The sequence below is a fragment of the Anomaloglossus baeobatrachus genome, chromosome 2, assembly GCF_048569485.1.
Source record: "Anomaloglossus baeobatrachus isolate aAnoBae1 chromosome 2, aAnoBae1.hap1, whole genome shotgun sequence".
NCBI classification, from domain to species: Eukaryota; Metazoa; Chordata; class Amphibia; order Anura; family Aromobatidae; genus Anomaloglossus; species Anomaloglossus baeobatrachus.
In genome coordinates this window covers 328,193,472-328,207,768 of record NC_134354.1, presented here as the reverse complement: position 1 = coordinate 328,207,768, position 14,297 = coordinate 328,193,472, and the positions used below count along the sequence as shown (strand labels likewise).

The 14,297-nt window shown below is 46.1% G+C and overlaps 1 protein-coding gene across 2 annotated transcripts in view; it reads left to right on the top strand.

The window, feature by feature from the left end:
* Window positions 1–14,297, top strand: part of SYTL1 (synaptotagmin like 1) — a 492,061-nt gene that overhangs the window by 459,957 nt on the left and 17,807 nt on the right. For both annotated transcript variants that reach the window (XM_075335915.1, XM_075335916.1), the window contains exons 13-14: window positions 11,117–11,216; window positions 11,389–11,594. In XM_075335915.1, coding sequence (XP_075192030.1) covers window positions 11,117–11,216; window positions 11,389–11,594 — 306 coding nt within the window. The remainder of the gene's footprint in view (window positions 1–11,116; window positions 11,217–11,388; window positions 11,595–14,297) is intronic.

Genomic DNA, 14,297 nt, shown 5'->3' with positions numbered 1-14,297 from the left:
TCCAAGATGGCCGCAGGTGAGGGCAGACGTGGATGTGGGAGCTCCTGAACAATCGTCGGACATCCTGCTCCTAGTCGGAAAATACAGCCGTCCGGCTCCCCCATCCACGTCCCCAGAACACCCCAGGAGAGGAGAGACCCTTATTTTCCATCTGGCCCCTCTGGGTCACCCTCCGGGAGCCCCCTGGCACTGGGACCGGGCAGGCCGCTGAAGGCGGCAGGGTCCAGGAAGCGGGACATCTGAGGACTGCAGACTCCCGGAGGACGCCTACGGACCACCAGCGGGAGCTAGGAGTGTGAACCGGGATTTGGGGGCCGGACTAACCTCGCCCTCCTCTGCTTCAGATCAAGGTACCGCTGAGACGCCGCCAAGTGAAGCGACAAGAGACGCGCCGCCGCCATTTTGGGAGCTCACGCTGGGCCGGAGGATCTCACAGGCTGCGGGAGCACAGCGGTCGGCCAGCGGGGAACGTGAGTCCCGTCATCCACCAGATTAGTCGGCGTGTCCGGAGCGGAGGTGACGGTGGGCTGCGGGGGATCCTGGGGAAGCCGCTAGGAGTACCTGGGACCGAGCTGGAGGTCACGAGGCGGCTGCGAGCGGCGCTCCAGTGAAACCTGCGGCACCCGGGGAGAAGACCTGGTGGTGAGTGAGCGGTACCTCTTGGTCCGGTCCTGCGCCCGCTCCTCAGACGCACCGGACACCCCCGGTGAGCCCTGAATCCATCCCACAAGGCCACACAGGCCCGGCCGAGAGCACCTGGCGTCCCAGCGTCCCCCCCTCCTCCATAGCACCCACGCGTGGAACAGTAGCCGACCATCTTACTCTGTGCGGGGCCGTAGGGACTGCAGGGGCCAGTGCAGAGGGGGAGACGCCGGATTAAATCTCCTCATATTGAAAATTGGACTGGTGGGGGTGAAGAAGGGGGAAAGGATTGCCGTTGAAGGGGACCCCCCCTACTCACTCCATCCCAGAGATACCAAGAATCAAGAGGGGAAGATCTGTGCCCCCCCTACAACAGGGAGCTCGGTCGCCGTACAATCGGCCTGCCACACCTTGGCTAGGGACAGGTGGTCCCTTTGGGATCCAGCTCCACACACCTGCCTGGGCCCGAGGCAACCAGAGAAGTCCCATAGTGGGGTCGTTATAGAGAGTGGTCTCGCTGAAGTACCCCTAGCATAGAGACACTCTCTTCCTACCTCCTTCCCCCTATCTAGGGGCGTACAATGTTCTAGACTCAGTGCTGTCAGGAGGGAGTAGGGTGGCCTAACCCCTACTATTCATTCTCTCAAGCATAATACCTCACATGTCTGACTCTACCATGGTCAAAATTGGCAACGCTCGAGCCAGCTCTCTGCCCAGAACAGTTAAAACCACTACCCAGGCGGATGTCGATAAGTTTCTCAAAAAACATCTGCATACAGCTGATTCTAAAACAGGCAGCCCCCAAAGCATGTCTACCAATGATGCACAAGATATGGATGACGACGAAAGTGACACTGAAGGCGCAGACAACAGCAAGAATCTCCCCATCTCAAGATCTTTTATAAAACGGATCCTCAAGAATGCACTGGAACCGGTAGCAAGGGAACTGTCAGATATTAAACAAGAAATCGGCCAAATTGGACACAGGGTGGAAACCCTGGAAGCTGCCCAAGCCACATTAACCTCCACTTCCAACACTGTCATCTCCTGTCTTCGCCAACAGGAGGACAACATCAATCAAATTCATGCCATCCTGGAAGATCATGAAAACAGAGAAAGGCGAAACAACCTCAGATTAAAGGGACTCCCAGAATCGGTGGCAAATGAAGCTTTGATCCCGACCCTACAGGGCATTTTTTCTGATCTGTTGGACTCTGACTTTGACCCTGCTCCAACTTTGGAACTGATCTTTGAGACCCCGTCCCAAACAAGGGGATCCACCAAGGGATGTCATATGCCGCTTCCTGGATTACCGAGTTAAACAACTTATTATTAAAAAAGCCAGAGGAGCGGAGTCAATAAGTCATGAAGGCTCTAAAATTCTGATTTTCCAGGACCTTGCTTCCACCACCCTGACCAAAAGGAGATTGCTACAACCCTTCACAACAGTGTTACGCCAACGCCAGTTTCCGTACCGCTGGTTATTTCCATTTGGCTTCGCTATATCTGCTAATGGAAAACACTACCAAGCCAAAACTTCTGCGGAGATAAGACGGATTTGTGAAGATCTGGGGATCACGCTGGAGAAATACACGGAGATTGAACTCCATCGTTCGACATCTACACTACAAACGCTTCCAGACCCGACACCTTGGCATAGCCTTACTCCAAAGACCCACAGATCCAGATGCAAAGCAGCGAAGAAACTCCAGATGAACTCTGAAGGAGAGCCCCCTTGAAGGGACCTTCGTTTGGATCTATTGTTGCACACTATTGTTTATGCTAGTTATAACATGAAGTCATTATAGGGGTTTCGCGCCTTTTGCTCCCTCTTGATGCACACTCTTCTTTGTTTGAATTTCAATTAGTTGAAAATGTTGATACTAATACCCTGTTTTCCTCTAAATCTCTCTCTACCCCCTGCTCTTTCTATCTCTTCTTTTCCTCTTTTGGTCATAGGTCTGGTCCACTCACCCCGACGGAAAAAGAGCAGACGGTCCTACTGCAGGTATTACCATGGCACCACATTATAAGGTATTTACGGTAATAAGCCTTAACGCACATGGGTTAAATTCCCCTATACAAAGGTCACAGACCTTACATAGCCTACAAAAGAAGCACGCAGACATGATATTCTTCCAAGAAACGCATTTCCGAGATGGCAAAATCCCAAACCTTAGCAAGGCACACTACAACACCTGGTTCCATGCCCCCTCCCTACATAAAGGTTCTAGAGGGGTCTCTATAGCCATTGCTAAAGATATACCCTTCCTAGCTCGAGATGTCGTTATTGACCCAGAGGGACAGTTCATTTTCGTCAAGGGTATATTAGCCGGCTCTATAGTAACCCTAGGGAATGTATACGCCCCAAATGTCAAACAGATCCGCTGGTTGATTTCCACACTTAAAAAATTTCGGGCTTTCTCAGAAGGTACCCCAATACTTTGCGGTGATTTTAACGTGGCTTTGGAACATAAACTAGACTCCACTGCAAAGAAAAGCCACCTCTCTCTAAGGGACCTATCTCGGATTAAATGCTCTCTTCTTTCCCTCTCTCTGATAGATATCTGGCGTTATCAACATCCCACAACCAGGGACTATACATTCTTCTCTAATCCTCATAAATCATACCACAGACTTGACTACATTTTTCTACCTAGACATCTATTACCTAATGTCAATGACACAGAGATCCAGTCAACTCCCTACTCTGACCATTCTTATGTCTCAGTCAGTTTCTCACTCCTGAGGCCGTATTGGCTTCATCGTACTTGGAGATTGAATGAATCAATTCTCTCCTCGGAAGAAAATAAGACGCGCATTTCTGAATGTCTCCGTAATTATTTTGCAGAGAACAAGACACAAGATATTGCGGCTCCAATGTTGTGGGAAGCACATAAGGCGGTCATTAGGGGAGAGTTGATCTCCATTTCCTCACACCTCAACAAGCAGAGGAAATTGTTTCTGCAGACTTTGTATGCTGAGATAGCCACGCTGGAGGCTCAGCATAAGAAGTCTCTTTCCCAACAGACACTAGAACAACTGACTGCGAAACGTGTGGAACTTAGGGATATACTTAATAAACAGTCGGCAAAATTTTATCTTGGATGGAGGAACCGTATGTTCCTACATGGGGATAAAGCCTCTAAACTTATGATGTCCCTGATAAAGAAAAGACAGGCTCGCACTTTTGTACACGTAATTAAAACCACTCAGGGCCAATGTACGCAAGACTATTCCCAAATTTCGGAAGAATTCCTTCGATTCTATAAAAATCTATATCAAATTCGGCCGGAAGAGTCGGCAAAGGAGAAAGACAAGAGGAAATGCGGTATACAAAGCTACTTAGCTAAATTAAATCTTCCGAAGCTTTCCAAAATACAACAGGCGTCCCTGGAAAAAACGTTCTCCCGAGCTGAGGTTCAGTCCATCCTGTCCAGAAGCCCCGTGGGAAAGGCACCAGGTCCAGATGGCCTTCCCATCATCTATTATAAAAAATTCTTTGACATCCTGGGGGATCACCTTCTGGCATCATGCAACGCTCTGCTACTCGGCGACCCCATACCTAAGCAAGCACTGGAGGCGCATATTTCATTAATACACAAAGACGGGAAAGATCCGGAGTGTTGTGGAAATTACAGGCCCATCTCTCTCCTGAATGTGGATCTAAAGATATATGCTAGTCTAATTGCTAACCGGGTGGCGGATATCCTTCCTGATCTCATCTCTCCAGAACAATCTGGTTTTGTTAGGGGTAGAGAGGGGAAGGATAACGCGCTAAGAATAATAAATTTAATGCAACACGCCAGGATTCATAAGCTGCCTCTGGTGCTGCTGGGAACGGACGCCGAGAAGGCGTTTGATAGGGTGGACTGGACCTTCTTGCAGGGAACGCTGGAGGCTTTCCATTTTCCTCCTAATGCCACACGCGCGATTCTACAGATGTACACGTCCCCCACGGCCAGGATTAAGATAAACAATACTCTTACTGACCCCCTTGACATTAAAAATGGCACAAGGCAGGGATGCCCCTTATCCCCCCTACTCTTTGTCTTGGTCATGGAGCCATTGCTATATGCCATTCAGCAAGACCGGGAAATTGAGGGGTTCACCCTGCAGGGAATTCACCATAAGTCCGCCGCTTTTGCCGACGACTTGTTGGTGGTGATGTCTAGACCGGAGAGGGGTTTCCCTGCCTTTACGAAATTATTAGAGGAATATGGCCACTGGTCTAACTACAAAATTAACCTATCTAAATCAGAAGCATTAAGCATTAATATCTCCAGTAAAGTTACTAAGTCTCTCCAAAACTCGTTTCCTTTTCAGTGGCCAAATAGCCACATAACGTACCTTGGCATCAAGCTAGGGAAAACCTTCAAGTCCTTGTTTGATCTCAATTACAAACCCCTTCTCCCTAATCTTACCGCACAAATATCCGCGTGGAAGGCTCCCTTTCTTACGTGGATGGGCCGGAAAAACTTAATTAAAAGCATTATACTCCCAAAGTTTATCTACCTATTTCAAATGTTGCCCATACCAATTCCCACAGCATTTCTCTCACAATGTAATGCTTTAATCTCCAACTACGTTTGGAACAAACTTAAACCGAGAATCAACTTCCACACATTGAACCTTCCAAAAGATCAAGGGGGCATGGGATTACCTAATATATCGCTATATTACAAAGCCGCCGTCGTCTCCAGAACGGTGGACTGGATCAGAAACCCACCGAGTAAACTGTGGATATCTATAGAAGAATATCTAGCCCCCTCCCCTCTGCGAGCTATGTTACTTTCCCCCCCTAACCGGAAAGATAAAAGAACCCTTACGAACGAACTAACGAGAACTCTTTTGCAAAAATGGAAGGAAAATAGGGAGATGTTGGCTCCACCTCTCTCCCCTTTAACCCTAGTTTCCGACATACTTGACGCAGATGTAAACCAAGCCGCGTCCTCGAAGTCCACATTTCTGTCCAACGTAACTGTTCCAGTGGCTGATCTTTTGGTAGATGGCTCTTTGATATCCAACCAAGAGATGTGTACGAATCCCATCCTCTCTAAGCTCACATTTCACCATCATACGAAATTAAAACACGTGATCCATCCATTATTACCTCATACCCATCTCGACAGACCTCCAACTACATTTGAATCTTACTGCATGCAAACCTGGGCCCCCCGGAAAATTCTTTCTAATCTATACCATACTCTGCTCACAAAAAAACTGGTGGTGAATAGAGCATATATACTAAAATGGGAAAGGGACCTGAGTACTACATTTACCGGTTTGCAAACGAGCCAAATTTACAATGCCTCACACGGTCCGTCGTGTTGTGTGAGAGTTCAATAGAATTCTTTCAAAGTGATAACGAGATGGTACATTGTCCCCACCTCGTCTAGTACGTGGAGTTCCTCCACCTCAGATCAATGCTGGCGCTGCGAGAGGGACAAGGGAACATATTTGCACGTGTGGTGGACATGTCCGATGGTCCAGACCTTCTGGCGGACAGCATCACAGTTAATATTTGACCTCACAGGCAAAAAGGGGGTTCTAGACCCTAGACATTTGCTTCTGAACTTCCCAATGTGGCCCAAAGATAGAGCTACTTCGAAGCTAGCTTCATTTGTGGGCTCAGCTTGTAAACTTCTTATTGCTCAACTGTGGCGCACAACGAAAACTCCCTCTCTCACGCAGCTTGTGCTGAAAATTGATCAATTATACCATGTTGAGGAACTCTCAGCCCTGTCTAGTCAAAATATGCTCTCTTTCCTCCAGGTATGGAACGCATGGCAGACCTATAAGTCCAAACCCCAATTTCTAGTTGTCACCTCACAGTAGGCAACATGGTGTACTTCAGGCCGCCTCACTCTCTCACCAGCAAGTTGAATGACGGCTTGTAGATCATTATGTCCACGGTAGGATTAGATCTATGACCAAAATCGCTCCCTTTCTTCCTGACTCTTCTATCCCCTCTCTCTATTCGTTTCCTGAGATTGCTGACTCGACTCTTTTATCTGAACTTCAGGTGAAACAACCACGCTTACCCTTACTCAAGCTATCCCCCTCCTCTTCTCTTCTCTTCTTCTTCTAGTTCCTTTGTTACTTAAGATTAGAAAACTGTTTCATGTTAATCCAGAAACCAGGCTGACAACTTAGATTGATCATCCCTATTGCCTGTTGGATAAGCCTAATGATGTCTGGCTAAAGCTGGTGCCACACATAACGACAACGACAACGACGTCGCTGCAACGTCACCATATTCTGTGACGTTGCAGCAACCTCAACAGCGACGTCGCTATGTGTGACACATAACAACGATCAGACCCCTGCTGCGAAATCGCTGCTCGCTCCTGAATGCTCCAGGTCATTTTTTGAACGCTGCTATCCCGCTGCGCCATGCTGATAAGCTGATAATCCTTTTGTTTGACACCGCAGCAGGGACGCTACGCTACGTCTGAAACCACACAACGACCGTCGACGTCGCTATGATCGCTGCTCCGTTGCTGCTTTTTATAACATGTTTGACAGCTTACTAACGATCATCTATGGTCGCTGCTACGTCACAGAATATGGTGACGTTGCAGCGACGTCGTTGTCGTTGTCGTTATGTGTGACCCCAGCTTTAGGTCAGATTTTGTACAGGTGCTAAGTGTCATGGAGACATAAGGGAAGCCTTTGTATCAATTGCATCAATCGTACCAATACTACTTAAGTATGTGTCTTCTGTTGAATATGTATTCTCTTTTTTTTGCCTTAATAAACAAAACATTAAAAAAAAAAAAAAATGAACAACAGCAGTTGCAATTAAAGGTATACATTATAAATAGTTACAAGAGTTTATGTGTAAAAACATTTTATATATGGAGAAATACTATCTTTTTGTTTTTATCAAAAAACACAATCTAGATTTTTTTTTAGATTTTTTTTATAAGAAAACGGACAGGTCATTCTTATCATTCATGCCTAGGGGGCCTAGAGCTTTAAGGTCCTTAACCTGACATAAAGTGGCCTGATTGTCTTCCCTATGTAAAAACGCTTCCACAGGCAAAAAATAACATAAACCAAAAAGTTTGATTTTACATGAAATAAAATCGTTAATTTTGATGAATTCATGACCAATTTTTATCGTATCACCCGTGCAGCGATATTCACAAAAGGGGCAATTGCCACATTTAAAATTACCTAGGACTTTTTTCTGATCTAACCAGGTTTTCTCTCTTTTAGTGACATAGCGATTTTTTACTAATATATCCCCCAGATTTATATTCCCTCTATAGGAAATAAGCGGGCCATTAGCGGCTATATCTGTAAGATCCCGATCATTATTTATCAAATGCCAGTGTTTTCAGATGCTGGATTTTATAGCATCATACATGGAACTGAATTTGAAATTAAAAACGCATCTATTTGTGATCAAAGAATCTCTTTTATTATTTTTTCGTTTGTTTTTCACATAATGTTTTTTCATAGGCGGTATTAATTACTGAGGAGGGGTATCCCCGCTCTGATAAAACGTTGTTTTAGCTCAGAGGCTTGTTCACTGAATTTTTCGGAGTTATTATTAACCTTTTTTAAACGTAGAAATTGGCTGTCAGAAAGTGCTCTCCTGGTGTGGGACGGGTGAGCGCTGTTATAATGTAGTAGTGCATTCACTGCGGTAGGTTTTCTAAAAATCTCCCTAATGTTGATACCTGCCTTCACCGTCAACTTGACGTCAAGGAAATCTAATTCCTGACCCCCAAAATTGAAAGTGAAAAACATGTTGTATAGGTTGGTAGAGTTCAGATAAGCTACAAAATCAGCGAATTGTTGTTCCGTCCCGTACACGCCCGTGCAAGCGTTTTTACATAGGGAAGACAATCAGGCCACTTTATGTCAGGTTCAGGGAGCACTTTAAATCCATTACCTCTGGAGTAGGATCACCCCACCTTATTAAGCACATGCGAGATTGTCATAAAGGCAATCCATGCCTGTTAAAGTTTGCCGGCATCACAAAGGTTAACCCCTGTTCTGTAGGAGGCGATACTCATCGCCTCTTACTTCAGAAAGAGTCCAGACTGATTATGGACCTTAAAGCTCTAGGCCCCCTAGGCATGAATGATAAGAATGACCTGTCCGTTTTCTTATAAAAAAATCTAGATTGTGTTTTTTGATAAAAACAAAAGAATGTTTTTAAGCACTTGATGACACAAGATCCGCATTACCCTTAATAGGGAAACGAATCTTGCGTCTCATATCACTGGACCCGTGGAAGCACATACGTGCAAAACGGCTCGCCGTCGTCCGGCATTGTGATCTCTGTCCTCACCCTCCCCCACCACATGTACCCCTTGGTATGAATTCTGAATAAACCTACCATTTGATGCCACTGAGTGCCACCTGTTTCCCGTCTTTTCTGGATTCTCTTCTTTTAAATGTTTAGCATCTTTAAAAGTCATTCAAGAGCCTGAACAATTGAACATCAAATTATTTTCCCATACAAAGTAATAGGATCTTTATAATGATTGTTTTGAGGGCTCTTTTTGCACCATTTTTTTTAGCATAACTGATGAAAAAAAAGTACCGCAACGAGTTTGCTCAAAAAAGATGTCTGAGACCCGCAACACACATCCGTTTAATTTGTACGTGTGCGGTACGTATTTGCACGTACCGGAGACACGTACACACGGAGACCCATGTTATTCAATGGTAGATGGCACACACACGTAAAATCACACGGAACGTGTGTCCGTGTGATAAGTACGTGTGTGCGCTTTTCTGCACGGACGACATGTCCGTTTTTGACCGGCAGCACGCAGGCATGGACCCACTAAAGTCTATGGGTCCGTGCCTGCATGGACCGCACACGGAGTATGGCCAAGTTCAGCACGTTTCGTGCATGTGCGTTTTTACACTAGCGATCTTTTTTTTATTTTTTTTTTAATTAAATTCAGTATACTTACCTTTTTTTCTGCTGTTCTTAGTCATACTTACATTGGCGCTCAGTTTTTTTCTTCCCCCGGCTCATACCGCTCCCCGATCACCAGCGCGGCGAGGAACAGCTGTGCAGAGAATGCGCGGCAACAATTACTTTGAATATGCCGGCCGCTCATTAATAAATCTCGTATTCCCGGCTTTCCCCACCCACCGGCACCTATGATTGGTTGCAGTCAGACACGCCCCCCACGCTGAGTGACAGCTGTCTCACTGCACCCAATCACAGCAGCCGGTGGGCATGTCTATACTGTGCAGTAAAATAACGTGGGGCTCCCCATCCTGAGAATACCAGCCTTCAGGTGTATGGCTTTATCTGGCTGGTATTAAAATTGGGGGGGACCGCACGCCGTTTTTTTAATTATTTATTTATTTATTTATTTATTTATTTTACTGCACAGTATAGACACGCCCAAAGGCTGCTGTGATTGGGTGCAGTGAGACAGCTGTCACTCAGCGTGGGGGGCGTCTCTGACTGCAACCAATCATAGGCGCCGGTGGGTGGGGAAAGCCGGGAATACGAGATTGATTAATGAGCGGCCGGCATATTCAAAGTAATTGTTGCCGCGCATTCTCTGCACAGCTGTTCCTCGCCGTGCTGGTGATCGGGGAGCGGTAAGTAAGAGAGAGGGCTGCTCACTTCAGTCACTCGGGGGATTAGCGGTCACACAGACAGAGCCGCGGCATGACAATGAAGTCGGGTGAAGTTCACCCGAGTTCATTCTCATCGCGCAACTCTATCTGCTGTCAGCCGACATGTATCAACGACATTGTGCAACACACAAACGGACATTCCACACGGACATTCCACGTACACATACACGGGCATTTTACACACAAACACGGACATTTTACACATACACACGGCTCGCATACGCCATCACGTATGCCATACGTACCGGAGAAACGCCCCAAAAAAATGGAACACGGACCCAAAAAACGGACCGTGTCACACGGACGTTTTTTTTGGGAAGTGTGTTTTAGGCCTGAGAAATCACTCAAAAACAGCTGAAACTTGCTCCTTGTTAATTGCTATTGTAAAACAAATTGCGGTTCATATGTTCAGTCTTTTGAGCATTTTTTCTTCTGCATCAGGTTTTTATAATGCCTGGAGGGAGAAGAGAAAGTACATGTCACTTTTTTTGGAAATATTCCAAACCAAACACTGTCTATTCAAATGGCTGCAAAAAAAACTCTCTAGGAAAAACATCTCCAAAAACACAAAACTCTTCAAAGAAGGAGCTTTTCTGGAATCAGTTCCCAGTAAAAAACTCTCTGGCTTTTGACCTCATCAAATAAACGCCATGTTTGCAAATACCCTTAGGAAAATACATCAGCTGAGTAACATTTTTGGTAAGGTAAAGTTTGCCATTTGTCCAGAGACATATTAAAAGCAGATTCACTGTAGGTATTGTGTGAATTTGTACTCATTTTTTGTTTTCAATTGGATTGAACATGGGTCAACTTACTATTACATTGCCACATTTTTTAATAATGGCAGGTTTAGGACTTCCACCCTCTGGAGAACTGCATATTTGGGTGAAGGAGGCACAACAGCTTGTTCCTCATAAAGCTGGGAACATAAGTTCATTCGTAAAATGGTACAGTAACATTAGAAATTACATTTTGATTTCTACTATTTACATTGATAATATCTAGTTTAATGTCTGATAAATAGTTGGAGGGGGTTTTATATTATATTTGCAAATGGTGTCAGAGTTTAGCGTATTAGCCTGCGGTGCATTAACTTATGCTTTAACTACCTCTATATAGCTGTGTGCTCCCGGATGACAGTCCCTCAAGTATTCAGCGCACCCGAGTTATTTCACGTAGTTTACGGCCAATGTACAATCACACTATGGTATATGATGGTTTTCGGATGGAGGATCTGACTGAAGCATGTGTGGAATTCACAGTCTGGGATCAAGGAGCTATGTCTAGTCGACCTCTTGGAGGAATTCGTCTCAGTAATGGTCGAGGTCAGTGGCGTAACTAGAGTGTGATGGGCCCCGGTGCGAAAGTTGGACCTGGGCCCCCCTCCGGATGTTGGTCAGATGAATGGGCACCTGTAGCGTTTTAAATCCTGTCCTGTCTCTAATGCATAATTAAAAAAATATAAATAATTTTAAAAAAATTCTACTCATCTAGCCTCTGCTCCCACATCACCAAGTGTCCTCTGTAGCGAGCGCGGAGTGGCCTGCAGCTGACATCGGAGTGCGTGCTATAGAGCATGACAGTACTACCATGCTCTGCCCCCAGTCACGGTATGGACGTCAGCTGCCAGCCACTGTTTGCCCGGCAGCGTGTATCGCAGTGCAGGGACCTAGCGGGTCTATGTGCTGTGATGCATTTTAGCCCTCAGACGCTCATCCAGCTGAAGTAGGAGCTGGGGTCGGCGTGTCCCCTGTACCTTTGGGCCTGGTAACAATCTCTGCGTCTGTGATTGTTAGGCCCCTGCCTGCTCTCCTCACCCCAACCACCAACTATTGGCTGCTGAAGTCAGCTCACGTATTGTAAAGATAAAGCACCCTCCCAGGACATACTGCATCAAATCTACTTTAGGCCATGTGCTCACATTGCGTTTTTATGTGCAGAAAATCTGCACATAAAAAACGCATGTTTGGAACAAAAAAAAGCAACTGAAAAAAATGAGCATTTTTTATTGCGTTTGCGTGTTTTTTCACCTACTTCTTTTTGAGCGTTTTTTAGTCATGGCAATCATGGGGGTTCAAGCGCTGTACCCCCGCGGTCGCCAGGTCCTGGCTCTCGCTGCCAGGAGCAGTACCCGTGCCGCTCTTGGCAGTTTAACCCTCTAAATGCTGCAATCAATGTGATTGCTACATTCAGAAGGCAGGGAGAGGAATCGCTTACCCCTCTCTGGCGATCGGGTCCCTGTAGTGCAATCACAGGGATCCGATCACTGCCATGGCAACCCTGGGTCATCATCATGATGACCCCGGTTTCCTGAAGTATGGATCGCCTCACAAACCAGGGCACCTCCATCACAAGAGTTCCCTGCAACAAGGTCCCGTGGTAAAGACCACAAGGCCTAGGTGCAGGAAACCCTGGTGACATCACAAGGTGAACTGAGTTCATGGCGGCGGATCTGCAGGACACCCCAGTGATCCGCAGGCATGAACTCGATTCACCTTGTGATATCACTGGACTTCCCAGAAGTAATGTCCTGCAGTAAAGACTGAGATAAGGAAATGGCTGCAGGGAGCCCCAGTGACGTCAAATAAAGCATATAACACACAAATATTCAACGTGGGCATTACACATGCGTTTTTTCCTGCATTTTTCACTGACTCCATTGAAGTCAATTGGTTAAAAAGCAGGAAAAAAATGCAGAAACAACTGACACGCTGCTTCTATTTTCAGCAACAAAAACTGCAAGAAAACAGCGTGGGCACAGCAAGTCAGGATTCTCAGACTTTGCTGAGATGATTTTTCCTTGCTTTTATAGATTAAAAAAGCAAGGAAAAACGCATGAAAAAAGCCACGTGTGCACAAGGTCTTCTGTGTATGTAGCAGAGCAGTGCACAGTAATTTAGCTGGATTTAGATACAGGACCTGGCTGTGCGGCTTTCATCAAACTGCTGCAAACACTCCCCCCCCCCCTCTGCTCACATTGTGCCTGATTCTGTGGGCTGGCCCCCATCACCTGATCAGCCTCATCCCCCCCCAAATCCCAAAGTGTCCAAAGCAGCATACATTATTACATTAAGATAACATAGAACGTAAAGAAGGTCAGATGCACTTTCCTGCCACAGCTCACCCCTCTCCACATGGTCGCACATCAGTAAATAAACAATCAGACGCTGTCGGTGACTGCACAGAGCGATGGAAGGGAAGCAGAGTATATACAGCCTGCGCTGCTGCCCTCACCTGTTATATCTCCTGCAGAGGCCGGCAGCACAGTGTACAGTACTCACGTGCAGAGACTGGAGGGGGCAGAGCTCACGCTGCCCGGCCGCTGCTACTGAAAATGCAGGAACCGCTCTCACTGACAGGAGCGGCTGCTGATCTGCAGCGCGGGCCCCTAACCTGCGGGCCCGGTCGCAATCGCGACCCCTGCTACCGCGGTAGTTACGCCCCTGGTCGAGGTATTTTAATCTTTTTTTCCTCATCAACCTAATGGTATATAAATTTTGCTCTAGCCACATTGAAGGGCTTTTTCTGTGATTTTAGGAAATTTGCATAATAGCATGATAATGTTATAAAATAACCATAACTCTCCTTTCAGATTCCCCTCCATTCCAGCACCCTCACTCTGCTGCTCCCCTCTGATGTCACTGTGACATTTGCAACCTAAGCAGTAATGCTGGCATGCTCATGACTGCTGCTGCCAGTGATTGACTGCAGAGGTCATGTAAATAATGTATGACCGTGACCAGCTGCAGGACTGGTGCAAAGTAATGGAGTGGTCATAGTTTTATTGTGTTATCACATAGTTGTGTAAATTTGATGGAATCCCAAATGGTGCAAAATTTGTTAGAAAGTGCTGATCTAGTGCCAGAAAAATACTGCTAACCGTGCAACATAGTGCCACGTTACAGTGCTGGTGTGACAACTCTTTCATAGCTATGTAATAGAATCTGCCGCTGCTTCCAGCTAGAGTTCCTGATAGCCACATGTGGTTATTATTATTATTGTTTATTATTATAGCGCCATTTATTCCA